Raw genomic sequence first — 13,844 nt, 5'->3', positions numbered from 1 at the left:
CAGCACAGTGAAAATTCAATTTCTTTGTATTTTGGGAAATTTTAATTTGAAATTTATTTATTTATATATTAATTAATTAATTAATTTATTTTATTTTTTTAGTTATTTGTTTATTTTTCTTATTTTTTTTTAGTTATTTAATCTTTATTTCATTTTTTAATTTCTATAAATAATATTTATTTATTTTGTTTTGATTTGTTTTGCTTGATTGTGTCTGTATTTAAATATGAATTTTACTTAATTTTTCATGTACTTTGTTGCTGTTGTTGATTCTTCTTCTTTTTTTATTTTTTGTTTCGTTTCGTTTCGTTTTTTTTTTTGTGTTTTTTTTTTTGTTTTTTTTTTGCTTGTTTTTGCATGTATGAACAGAAAAAAGTACTCATTGATATTAGAAAGCAATTAGGCTAAGCATATCCAAGAATGAAATTATTTGAACACAGGTCTATTAAAAATGGAAAGTTCCATAAAAATTAATAATATGTGCATGTTGCATATTGTGACCCCTTGTTGAGGGAGTATTGTGAGAATATTATTTACACATCAGCTAGCTCTGTTGGTATTTACTGGAATAGGCAGCCACCCCTGTGTGTATACATGCATTATATACACAGCTGTTGACACCTGGTCCAGTTGGTAATAAACACCTTTTGTTTAAACACCTGTTCTCTGTCCAACCAACCCCCTCGGGTACTGCATGTGTATTACATTGGACCTTCACCATGCTCAATTAGTTCTTTATTTTCAATGCCATTTTGTAATTATATAAAATGATTTTGTGTTATAATTTTACTGTCTTTTCATTCAACATATAATAGCCTTACTGTCAGACATTTCATTTTTATTTTTTTTAATTAATTTATTTAAACACGGTTGAAATGAAATGACAATATGCTTCACAGATTTTCACATAAGGAGTTAGCCATAAGGAAAATATGAATTTATGCTAATAATTTTTTTTTTTATTGAAACTTTCACACATATTACAAACTTATATGTAGATATATGTAAAAAAAAAAAAAAAACAACAACAACAACAACAAAAAAAAAACAGAATCCTAATAGAAACTAATTTTAGTTGAAACATTCAAACTCAGTGTAAAAGTTTATTGAAAGAGAGAGAGAGGCAATTATATATACATGTAGCTCTATAACTTTACGTTTTGTCATGAACATACTCAGTTTCATTTAAGCTCACTATCGAGAAAGAAAAAGAAGAAAGAGAGAGAAAGTAGAACTAGAACAATGTAGTTATGAGGGATTCACTTGTAACATATTAAAGTGATTGCCATAAAAAAAAAGAAAAGAAAAAATATCAAAAAATTAAAATATAACAACCCATTAAGATTTCTGCCAGAAAGTGTTGTAGTCAGTAAGTCTTTTTTTCATCATCTTTTACAGTGTATTTCAAAGCTGTAAAATAGGATTTAATTAAATAGATTCAGAAAACCCTGAATAGATGGACATGTATTCTGACAAAGAACTTTATAAATGTAATGCTTCATTAATATCAACATAGTGTTAAAATATTCTGAGATTTCATTATCATCTTTTTCACCAGAAATAAATGATTTAGCATTTAAATTCAATTCAATGTCTTTTGCTTGACAAAGACTAATTATTTTTTTTAAAAATTGCTGAACAAACATACAGTCCCAGATTAAATGATAAATTGTTTCCTCTTCTTCTTCACAAAAAGTACAAGACTTAATGTCAGCTTTGTCCATTTTATACATAAGACTATATTGGTAGTTAGAATATGGTGATTAACTATGTATTGAAACCATTGTAATATACAATCACGTGTCGTGAGGAATGGAAGATTAAAAAGTAAATTGCTCAAGTTTTTCAGAAGATTGATTTGTGGAGTTGGTAAGGATATAAATTATAAAATAAATGGTTAAGCTGTGAAATAAGAAGAGACTTTATTAAAGTAAATTTCTCATGCAATCAGGGTTCTAAGGTTTCTTTTTCTTCATTGTTCTATAATTGATTTGATTTGAACAAGTTTTTTGTCGTAATTCAATAAATTTCCATGACACTGTGTCAAAAGCCTTTTCAAAGTCTATCATGACCAACATTCCAGGAATTTGTTTTAATTCAGTAAAATCCATCAGATCAAGTATAAGCCGTGTATTTTCTCCAATATATCTCCCAGGTATGAATTCTGTCTGATCTTTATGATAATAAAAATCTTAATATCTGAAAATATATCCATAGTTTCCTCATGTTTCCAGCTCTAGCCACATATAGGCCTCCTTAGTGTAGAGCCTTGATTTAAGACATTTTTGAAACATAAAAATATTAAAGCCAAAGGACCGAAAGATAAGAAAAGAAAATAAAAGAAAAAGATACTTAAAAATACTTTATCATTATTCATAGTCAAAATATTTCTTTCAAATATAAAAATATTACAGCCAAAGAAAGCAATAAACATAAAGTGAATTATTAAATAACTTTAAGGAAAATTAACAGAAAAAGGAATTTATAATTTTATTAACATCAGTAAAAAAAAAAATATTTTTGTCATAACTGAAGTATACTAAAAGGTCCACTTAGTTCATCATATCTAGCATTGATCAATTCACTAAACACTTGAAGTGTTTTTTGTTTTTTGTTTTTTTTTTTTGTTTTGTTTTAGGAGTTCAGACATTTCCTGCATGACATTATGTGGTGTACATATACGTACATATTCCTGTTTACGTTTAGAATTTCCATGAGGGGCTAGCCCAGGGAATAAGCCCAAATATTCTACTACAAAAATGTCCCCTGAGTTTACCCATGAAACACGTTTTTTTGCAAGAGGAGTCCAATTTTAAAAGCGAGTTAAAGTCAAAACCATGGATGGGTCTGGTTGTGGTTCTAATGGAACATAAGTCACTTGGCCTTTATTTTTTTTTTTTTTCTAGAATGGTAAAGATTTTGTTTTAAATAAATGAGTTTGTATTCCCCAGATTCTTGTTTCAGGAGGTGAGTTCTTGGACAACCATTCCCTTTTGACCAGGCCCCACATTCATCAGGGAATGAATTTCTGTTGTCATGTAACTGACACAGGCACATAATCTGAGTTCCCTAACAAATGAGTGGCTACACGATCTACCCTCATTGTTTGTTAATTTCTTGTGTGTGTGTGTATTTTTAATTAAAAGAAAATATAGAATGTAACACTCTGATTTAAAATTTCTAAATATTTGAAATTCTTGATAAATTTTTAATTAACTATTTCTTTTCATATTTTAAAATTATTTTAATTTCTCTTGTGTTTTGGTCTCTTAGTAATATATGTATAATTATTGATAATTCAAATTTTTTTTTCAAATTTTATTCATATGTTTTGAACCTTTTGGCTTTCATATTTTTATATCTCTAAATTCTAAATTTCTTAAATTATGGCTCTACAAAAAAGGAGGCCTCCACAAGGCTAGAGCTGGTAACATTGGGATAATATGAATAATTAATACACATATTCATATTTTCTTAATTACAATTTTTTTTTGGTTAATTACTTATCACATAATAATTGACACATATCATTGTAAAAATATTTAAAATATTCCGAAAATTTAAATAAATCGTTTTGCTTTGATCTATATAATGACGAACCGAAAGAACTTCGATCGCGATTTTAGATCGGGCGTGGTATACGGTATACCACGACAACTAGTAATGGCGTCCGATTTCTGTCGATTCTCGGGTAAAATTGGCTATAAAAATGTACGGATAACACTATCATCCTAGTAATCACCACCTAAACCCTTTTTGATTCCCAACTCATTCATTTTTATGGGGATTCTACGTTTTTGTCGGGGATTCTTGTTTCTGTAGCGGGATTCTCCCGAAATCCCGGGATTCCTGAAAGTCCTAGCACCCCATTTCCATTGTTTACTTTACTTCACGGGCGACAATTGATGGTTACATCAATGTTTTCTTGTTTGTTAATGTTTACGATTCACCGGGTGTGTTCAATTGTTAAACTCTGCACTCACCACTGAGCACGGACTTACAATACTGTGAGTGGGTTTTGCTTTCGAACATTTCTACTCTGAATTTTCTAGGTTATAGTTTTAATATTTTTTCATTAATACACGGAAGTGTCTATCGGCACGACGGTCGTGCCGATTATTTTCGTTATTCGCACGACGGTCGTGCGTATTACAGTCCTTATCCGCACGACACAAGAGAGATAACTCTATAGTACATTATATACACTTTTCACCAAAAATTTAATACAAAGTAAAAGAGATGCACAGTAGAACTAATTATAACATTCGGTTAAGTAAAATTTGCTTACGGTGAATTTTCTTCGTGAATCGTCGTGACAAAGTATAATAAGAATTAATTTTTTATTCGTCCTTTATATCATCTCTTGAGTACATGTAACGTACTTCAGACGTTGATTGGAAATTTAAAAAAAATATAGCTATCTATTTTCAATAATTTTCTTTCGTTTTCATTTCATTTTCATTTCATTTTATTCACTCACACCAACATCAGTGGTACATGAGGTACAATAAATTAGTCGTCATAATTGTGACAAAAATAATAAATTTAATTATGATACAATAGCATAAATGAGGGGCATATACATATGTACATAGTATAGCAATAAACATACAATGAAAGAAGAAAAGAAGAAAAAAAAAATGGTATGATAACATTTAAATTATGGAGGACAGACGGTGTCGTTTATTTTAGATATAAATATACAAAGGTTTTTTAAAGTTTTTAAGTTTGTCGTTGACATAATTTCAGAAAACTTAAGTGTATTCGGCGTTTTACAAAATCTGGGATGTAAAAGATTCTTTCTGATGCTGTTCAATGTTTTACATTCTAGGATGAAATGATATTCGTCTGCTATTTGCCCTGTATTACACAATTTACAAACTCTTTCATCCAGTGGAATATTTAACCATCTACCAGTTTCAATTGGGAGGTGGTGGTTTGAAGTTCTAAATTTTATTAGTATTTTTTGGAGTTTACTAGGTAAAATACTTAGATATTTTTCAAATCCAAAATCACTCTTAAAAATTTTGTAAATTTGACCTTTTGATGAATTATTTATATCACTATGCCATTTTTGAATAAATTGGTCGCTTAATCTTTGCTTCACTGCTGCAAGTACCCAATTCCTGTCAATGGGACTTTGTTCATACCAAATGTTGGAGAACCCACAAGAGGTTAAAATTTTATAAATGAAATCTACCCATAGGTTTTTTGGACCTCCTTGAAAATATTGAGAACATAGATATTTATACAAAACACAAACTATTTTGTTTTCTAAAGAATTCGGGGTAAGTAATTTTAACCAGTAGGAGATCATTCTTGTATAAATATTAATATACAATGGGAATCGCCCAGTCTCCCCATACACCATATACGAGGGCGTACTACTCTTTAAATGGAAAATATGTTTTAAAAATTTTAAATGTACACGTTCAATGATGTCGAGATTTTCATAACCCCAAATTTCACAGCCATAAGTCAAAATTGGAACAACAACTTTATCAAAAAGATCTAACTGACATTCAATTGGTAAGTTAAATTGTCTTATCTTCCTTATAACACCATACATTGCTTTCTGTGCTTGTTCACATAAATGTTTTTTGGCCTTACAAAATGAACCTGAGCGTGAAAATATTATCCCAAGATACTTGAATTCTTTTACATTTCCAATTGCATTATTATTATAATAAAATACCTTTTTTGACATTGGTCCTTTAGAAAACACTAGAATTTCTGTCTTACTAACATTAACATTAAGTTTCCATTGTGAACAATACAAATAAAAATCATCCAAAGCCTTTTGCAGATCTACATCTGTTTCAGCCAAGATAACAGTATCGTCTGCATATAACAAAATGAAAAGCTTAAGATACACATATAATTCTTCTTCAATAGCGTCAGTTATGCTTTGTAAACCAATAATATTTCTGTCCGAGAGAAACTCTTCCAGGTCATTAATATATAAGGAAAATAAAAAAGGCGATAGATTTTCACCTTGGCGAACACCAACATTACAGTTAAAATAATCTGTGATTGTGCCATTCAGATTTATCATAGATTTAATTCCTATATACATATTTTTGATGTAGTTAAAACATTTTCCACTAACCCCACTCTTAAATAGCTTATGCCACAATCCAGATCTCCAAACCGTATCAAAGGCTTGTTTAAAGTCAATGAAAGCGCAGAAAAGTTTTTTCTTTCTTTGAAAAAAAATCTGACATAAAAACTGTAAGGTAACTATATGATCTAAAGTTGAGTACCCTTTTCTAAATCCTGTTTGACTCTCATTAATTAAGTTTACTTCTTCAGCAAATGTTTCCAAACGTGTGCATAAAATACTTGTAAATAATTTTCCTAAGCAGCTCAATAATGTTATGGGTCGATAATTTTCTGGTTGTGTTGGATCACCTTTATTTTTATAAATAGGTTTAACAATGCCAATTAACCATTCATCCGGGACGGTACCTGAATCAAATATTAAATTGAACAGTTTTCTATATACGGGTAAAAATATAGTAATTGTTGAAGTAATATGTTCATTAAACACTTTGTCAAAACCACATGCTTTGTTATTTTTAAGCTTTTTGACACTGTTCAGTATTTCTTCATCACTGATAGCACAGTTTAGGATATCAACTGAAAAATCATTTGAAAAATTCGCTACATCTTCCTGTTCATCTAAGTTATCAGGAACAACATTACAATTTTTATCTTCATTCATATCTTTCAAAAAATTATACATGTCATTTATATCAACAGCACATTTCTTATTTTTATCGGATGCATTCAAAATTTTCCAATAATCTTTGGGATGTGTAGAATGCAAATCTTTGAGTTTTTTGGCAATATTCTTTCTATTATTTTTTATGCTCTCATCCATTGTTTTCTTATATATTTTACTCATAGCATTCAAATTATGCTTGTTTTCGGTCGATTTATTTCGATTATACATACGTTTAGCGAGATGAAACTTTTTTCTAGCGTTTCTACAGTCCCGATTAAACCATTGCTTATTACAATTATTTTCAACCCCACCTCTTTCATGTATCTTCTGTGAGATGTATGTTTATATTCTCTTTCCATAATTTTCCATTTTTCTGGATGGTTTTAATAATTTAATAATCTCTCTCTCTCCCTCTCTCCTTCAATACAACCTTCAACCTTCCAGTATACTGTAGACGTATTTTTATTTATCAAGGGGATTAATTAATAACGCTATATGTGAAGATTTATCACAACGTACAAATTTAAAAATCTTTAAGAGTGCAAAGGCAATCAAAAATTCAAATAATTTTATATCCGCGAATTGAACAGAGTTTGCGATTCCATGGAATTGTGACCCCGTAAAAAAATAACGTTCACATTACTTCACATAGCTATTATAAAATGATTAAAATATTCTGTCGTATTTCCCCTATTTATTTTATTTTAAAATAAATTTTATGTTAAACAGTAAATCAATCAATTTCAAATATATTCATAGAGGATTTTTTTAAGATTTATGCATTATTATATACTTTGATAGTGAACATATATAGTTTCATCTAAACGTTTTCTCATTTAAGTACGTTGATCAAACTTGTTTGGAGTTTTTCAAATATACAGGAACATTTAAATTCATTCAAAAATTCTTTAAAATTAACATGATACGATATAATCCATGTCCATAAAAGAAAAGATTGATTTTAATTTTAGAGTAGTAAATATAAATATTTAAAAAAAGCATGGGATAGATTCACATCTAGTCTACTTTATTGCAATACTGAGACCGTGATCTTGATTCCGATATAATAATTCACGATCCGCACATGTGTATCATAGGACGCAGACTACCAATTATTTTGCCATAATGTACTCCTTTATAACAAAAAAATTAATTTAAAGAATTTCACTGCCTCAACTCACCTGGAAAATCAGGAAAATTCGTAGTGTACAAGCCATGCTGTGACACTTCAAATAGCCCTACACTGCACGTATTTCAAATTCCCTTAAAATTTGAGAAGCAGATTAAAAAAGTCTTTTTTCATACCCTTCCTAAAAAGCAAAGATTCCAAGACTGTAATTTTAAAAAAAAATTCCAGACATTTTTTTTTCTATCTAAAATCAACCCACTCCACCCCATACACATTCCAGAGGATTTTAAAGGAAGAAAACCCGGCACCACTTGCACAAAATGGGGCAAATTAACCATCAGTGTCGGACTGTCCGGAAGCTTTTTTTTTCTAATATATAAAACTGAAATTTGAGTGTCGTATTTCGAAAAAAGGCCGTTGTTTTCTTTTTGAAAAATCGTAATCTTAATTATGCCGCGGCAAACATTCTAGCACTTGAATGAACTAGGAATTTCTGAAGAGTTAGGGATAAGTTCACTTTTTGTGTCCGTCTAATGTTAAATTCGCTTTGAGTTTCTGCACACAATAGCAAAACACCGAGTAAAAATTTATTTATATAAATAAAGTATATGCAAATATAAATAATATAAAGTTATGTAATGTTTTTGTTTTTAATATATAAATATTTTATTGTTATAGATAAAAGATGAATTGAATTTTTGCTGTGTGAAAGGCCCTAACCATGGAGCCTGATTAGTGCCCTAATCTTGGAGCCTAATTAGCGTCCTAATTATGGCGCCTAACAGATGTTCTAAATGTATAAGGTGTCTTGACACCTAACATTGGTGCAGCGGCCCTATACTTGGAGCCTAATGCCCTAACGGGTGCCCTAATCATGGAGCCTAATGCCCTAACAGGTGCCCTAACTATGGAGCCTATTGCCCTAATGGGTGCCCTAATGACGTTAGGTGTCAGACAGAGTATATATTTAAGGATCGAGAGAGAGAGAGAGAGAGAGTCTCAGAGAGTGAGTGAACACGCAGATAGCTTGTACTTGATATGTAAACTGCGTTTGGATATTATTATACTCGTTGAATCAAAACTCTGCTGTTGTTGTTTTGTTATTAGATCTATAAAGATCTATAGTTCCTAACTTAAACACAGGATCCACAATATTTTGTGACACAGGGACGTTGTGAATATAGTCACTTCTTAAGGACTGGTTCTTAGAGCTACTGTCCGGAACCCCCCCCCCCCCCCCCCCCCCCCAGAAAAAAAAGTCACAGTTATAAACAAAAAATTACAAATAAAGTATATGCAAATATAAATAGTATAAAGTTATAAACAAAAAAAATTATAAAATTGTTTCAAAGTTTGTCGTGCGAATAGCCTCCGTAATCGGCACGACCGTCGTGCGGATAACAACAGTAATCGGCACGACCGTCGTGCGGATAACACCGGTAATTAGCACGACCGTCGTGCGGATAGCCTCGGCCTTAATACACAACAAAATTGCCACTTTTCTTAAGTATTAAGAATAAAATTAAAATATGTGAAAGCGCAAGGATGTCCAGAAATTCGAAAATTTAATAACTTCTAGATGAAATAAGATTTTTATTATATTTAGTATGAAATGCTATAGCAACATGAAATTATATAGAAAATTTGAGAAAATATTAACTTCAAATCTGTGTCCAAGCACCTTTAAAGGCCGAGGTTTTCAACCGGTCGGTTTCCCTCAGGTAAATTTGGTGAGAGGTGGGGCTTAATCGAAGTGATCGTGAAGCCCTGAGGGAACCATGCTGGCTTGTGTATACCTACTGAAATACACAGGATGTTACCTGTGCTACCTGTATGTTTTCCTAAGACATAGTAAAACGTCGTTTTCATTTTCCCCATTCGTCCTACCATAAAAAATATAAAGAAAGGCTGTTTGTATATATTAATATTATTTTCAATGCATAGTCATGGCATGGGAGGGGTATGCAGTAGTAAAAAACATCCCAACAATATTTTAATATTCAGCATATTTTTAAAATACCTTTTCTGCAGTGTTAATGATAGGTTCAGAGGAAGGGGGTTTGGGGAATAGAAACGGTCTGGACCCCCTGGGATGTTCAGCTATGAATTTTTATTTATACAGTTAAATAGTCAAGAAATATTCTTTGAGCCCCTCTACCACTTTTAGAAATTATGAACCTTTCGTAAGAAAATAGTGTCATATATATGAAAGAAAACACCCCCCCCCCCCCCACACACACACACACGATAAAGGTATTTTGTGTATGAATAACTTTTTAGTGGGTATGGACCACACACTCCCCTCCTCTAGGAAAATATCCTTAGAAAAGTATTCAACCCGTAGAACGCTGGGGGCCACTCGCGGGGCGCCCCCACTTTTTTGTGAGTATAGAATTTTGCCATCTTATTTTTTCAAACTTATACTCTTCAAAATGTTTTGGATGTTTTACTGACTATAGACGATAAGGGCCAACTAACAACAAAATTGTATGACAATTTAAATGAGATGTCTTCAGCTTTTCCATCGTCAACTTTCCTTACGCATTTATGTAGTAATGGACATTTTCGGTTGGGTGAACATTTACAAAATAGCGACTACGGATCATGTTCTGAGTACGATCAATATTTAAATCAAGGCAGGTTACTAACAGATAAGCTGATGTTACAGGGATTTCAACAACCTCGTTTGAAGTCAGCATTTCGTAAATTCTATGGTTGTTCTAATGATCTTGTTAACAAACATAACCTATCATTGGGTTGTATATTTTGGTTATCGTGTTTCATACCAATTGTTAGGCCTTTGTTTTTGTACTGATTTTGACTACGGAATGTTCCGTCTACCTGATCAATATGTAGGGCTTACGGCGGGTGTGACCGGTCAACCTCTTAGGCACCTGACCCCACCTTTGGATTTTCCGGGGATCCATGTTTTATGCCCTGTTCACAGATTTGTATTGTTTGTAGATTTTTTTGAGTTTAATCACTGTTCGTTATCTTCGTCTTTCTCATTCTAGGAATTTCTGTTTATAATTGCATCTTGAAGCTTCGGCGATTCTGAATATCCACCAACAAGCAATATATAGCTTACGTCTTTAGCACTATTGATGTTTAGTACTTGCTCTAGATGATCACAAACTTGTTCTGTTCATTGCTGGAAAAAAAGGAAAAAGTTGGAATTTGTCAGAAATTCACTTCATCTTATTTTTTGCAGCCTCCCCCTGAAATGATTAACTTGGATAAATCTTTTCGTATATCTTTGTGCATCTTCGCTAGCCTAGGGCTTCTGATACTCTCCTCTCCTCATAAGTTTATGAGGAGAGTAGCGTATCAGAAACCCTTGGCTAGCGAAGATAATCTTTGTGTAGGAGGCGGGAAAATTTATCGTGATTTACTCGGACATTCCAGTTTTGATGACTCTTTTTGTTTAATTTCAAACTATCGGTACAGTTCCATTAGATCCATTTTTTTCCCGAATGAATTTTTCCGCCAGTTTCTTCCAGGAACTTCATATATTTTTCATCCACCTTACTACCTCCCCAAATTCGCTGAACCTTCCGCCATCAAGTACTTCATGTACAGCAATATTAATGGTACCGCCTTATGATATGACAAATTAAACCACATGTTATAGTTTCTGTTGTAGTGTGTATACTATAGTGAAATATCAACATAAAGTTAGAAATAGATAATGAGTATAGGTAAACAGAGTACACAAGAGGAAACGAATTTGCCAATGTATGAGATTACAAGGGCATCTGGTTATATATATCTGCACCTCCTCCTTAAACATTGTATGTTTAACCCCCACCCCATGAGATTGTATCCATTCGTCATTTGTTTTGAATGCCAAACTTGTAACTTGTCTTGTAGAAGATTGTTACTTTTAGAGCTCGGTTTTCAGTTTGATCATTGTGGACTCAAATGTCTCACTGCATTGGTCGTGATAGTAAAAACTTTTTTAGATATTAAAATGTTAAGAAAAGCGGGCAAAAGGACCATAGTCATATTATAAAGCCAATTGTTAAACACTCCTGTCTTGAATATCACACTGTCAAGCAAATGCATGTAAGCCTTTCTAGTCTGTGAATCAAAAATAAATTCATGGTTTTATTGAGGGCTATTAAAATTCAACACTGAGTGCAAGTAATTTACAGTTAAATTATTTGATAACAATGTACTTTGAAATTCCAAAGAAAAATACTTAAATTAGATATTGAGAAAATAGGCTTGGTCTAAAAGTCACTACATCTGCCGTAGTTATTTCATACTGTACATTTATAATATTTTTATATTTATTATGTCTTTGTATACACTGGGGGAGGACTGCTGATATAATAGGCCGGGGTCACAGAAAGCCACGCCTGTTCACTCTGTTTTCCTCCCCCTGAAGTGACCTTTGTTGGCGTGTAATCTTTGCCCAATTTGACTTCACTCTTCTCAATATTCAGGTCTGTTTGGGAATCACTTATCTTCTTTTTGCAATACTTCACTTTGATAACGCTGTAAAATGATTTATTAAATAGAATTACTTTTATTTTAAACAAACGAATATAACGATATACAAAAATCAGCAACAGAAATTTCTGTTGAAGGACACGTTCACTACTGCCTTTTAATTTAAAAAAAAAAATATAGATTTACATGGCAACAGCTGAAAGTCATCTACTCACCATCCAACAACAAAACCAACGACGACGACAGCAACGACCGACACGATGATTATAATGACCTTCTTGTGATGTTTTCCTTTTCGACAATCATCTTTGCTTTTCCCGTCTGATTTTTTATCACAGTCATCGTCATCATGGTGATTCGGACTCCCTACACATACGGTTATATATTGTTATAAATCATGCTCTCTGACTTTTTATTTATTTTTTGTGAAATTTAATAAAAGTTCGCAATTTTTAAAAGGAATTGATTACCTGCTTTGATGCAGACTTTTCCGGAGCCAGTAGTGACATTGCAGCATTTTTCCCCTAGTACGGTACACTGGGAATCGTCCGAGCATGACAGCAGCGCTCCACCCCCTCCAGTAGAAGGTACTGTAGCTGGGCATACTATAAATATCATAATAACCGCAATAAATGAAATTTCCAAATTTTTATCTTAAAAATTGAAGATAAATTTCAACAGCACAAATACAAACGAAAAAAATGTTCATGTTTTGAAAGGAAACATTAAAAAGATATATAAATAAAAAAAAATAATTAAAAAAAAAATAATGAAAAAAGATGTACGAGATCAATTAAAATGAATTAAAGAAAGAAGACATGTCGTTAATAATTAAATCACAAATAAACCTAAGTAAATGAATGGAATTGTCCCTAAAATCGCTAAAAACAATTACGCTATTAATAAATGCCCACTTTAAGGATAAAATCGCTTTAAAATTTGCCAATCGCTAAAAGAAATATACGATATAAAAAAGAAAATGAAAAATGGTAGCATAGAATTTGGAGGAGCAAGAACAATCACTTGGATGATAAAAACAAGATGCACTGAATTTCTGTTTTACCTTCATGAGATGATGCAGCAATTTCACCTGTAAAAAAAATATACACAATAATAATATATTTTTTCCTCTTTTGTCCATTTTGATTATCATGACTTTATTAATAAAAGTAAAAAACAGTCTGATAAATAAATGAAAATACCCTTAATTTGTTGGATAATGCAATATCATTGTTTAGATGCATTATATAAAATGCAAAGAGATAAATTCATAAAAAGCAAAACTTCCACATTATTCTTACCTGCGAGAAAAGTAAGGAAACAGAAGATTATGATTCTACTATCCATGATAGAAAATTTACAGATGCTTCTTTAATAGTCCGCTTCCCAACTCTGTCTGGGCCTCCTCTGGTGTGTGCTCGATGATATAGTTAAACCCCGGTTTTTTTAACAATAGATATTGTTTAATTATCATGCCTTCAGTACTCTATCTGTGGATCATTGGTTTTGTTGGACAACTTCGTGCACAAGTAC

At 31.7% G+C, this 13,844-nt stretch overlaps 1 protein-coding gene across 1 annotated transcript; it reads right to left on the bottom strand.

The window, feature by feature from the left end:
* Window positions 1–11,950: 11,950 nt before the first annotated feature.
* On the bottom strand, window positions 11,951–13,844 carry LOC133199452 (uncharacterized). The gene is made up of 5 exons (XM_061335253.1): window positions 13,613–13,844; window positions 13,375–13,401; window positions 12,782–12,916; window positions 12,527–12,677; window positions 11,951–12,356 (listed from the first exon to the last, which is right to left on the bottom strand). The coding sequence occupies exons 1-5, from the start codon at window positions 13,656–13,658 to the stop codon at window positions 12,152–12,154; spliced, it is 564 nt and encodes a 187-aa protein (XP_061191237.1). The 5' UTR covers window positions 13,659–13,844; the 3' UTR covers window positions 11,951–12,151.

Source organism: Saccostrea echinata, unplaced genomic scaffold (genome assembly GCF_033153115.1).
Source record: "Saccostrea echinata isolate AGI-Se365-2 ecotype Australia unplaced genomic scaffold, CSIRO_AGI_Sech_v1 ptg000034l, whole genome shotgun sequence".
NCBI lineage: Eukaryota > Metazoa > Mollusca > Bivalvia > Ostreida > Ostreidae > Saccostrea > Saccostrea echinata.
This window is presented reverse-complemented; position numbering and strand designations above follow the sequence as displayed.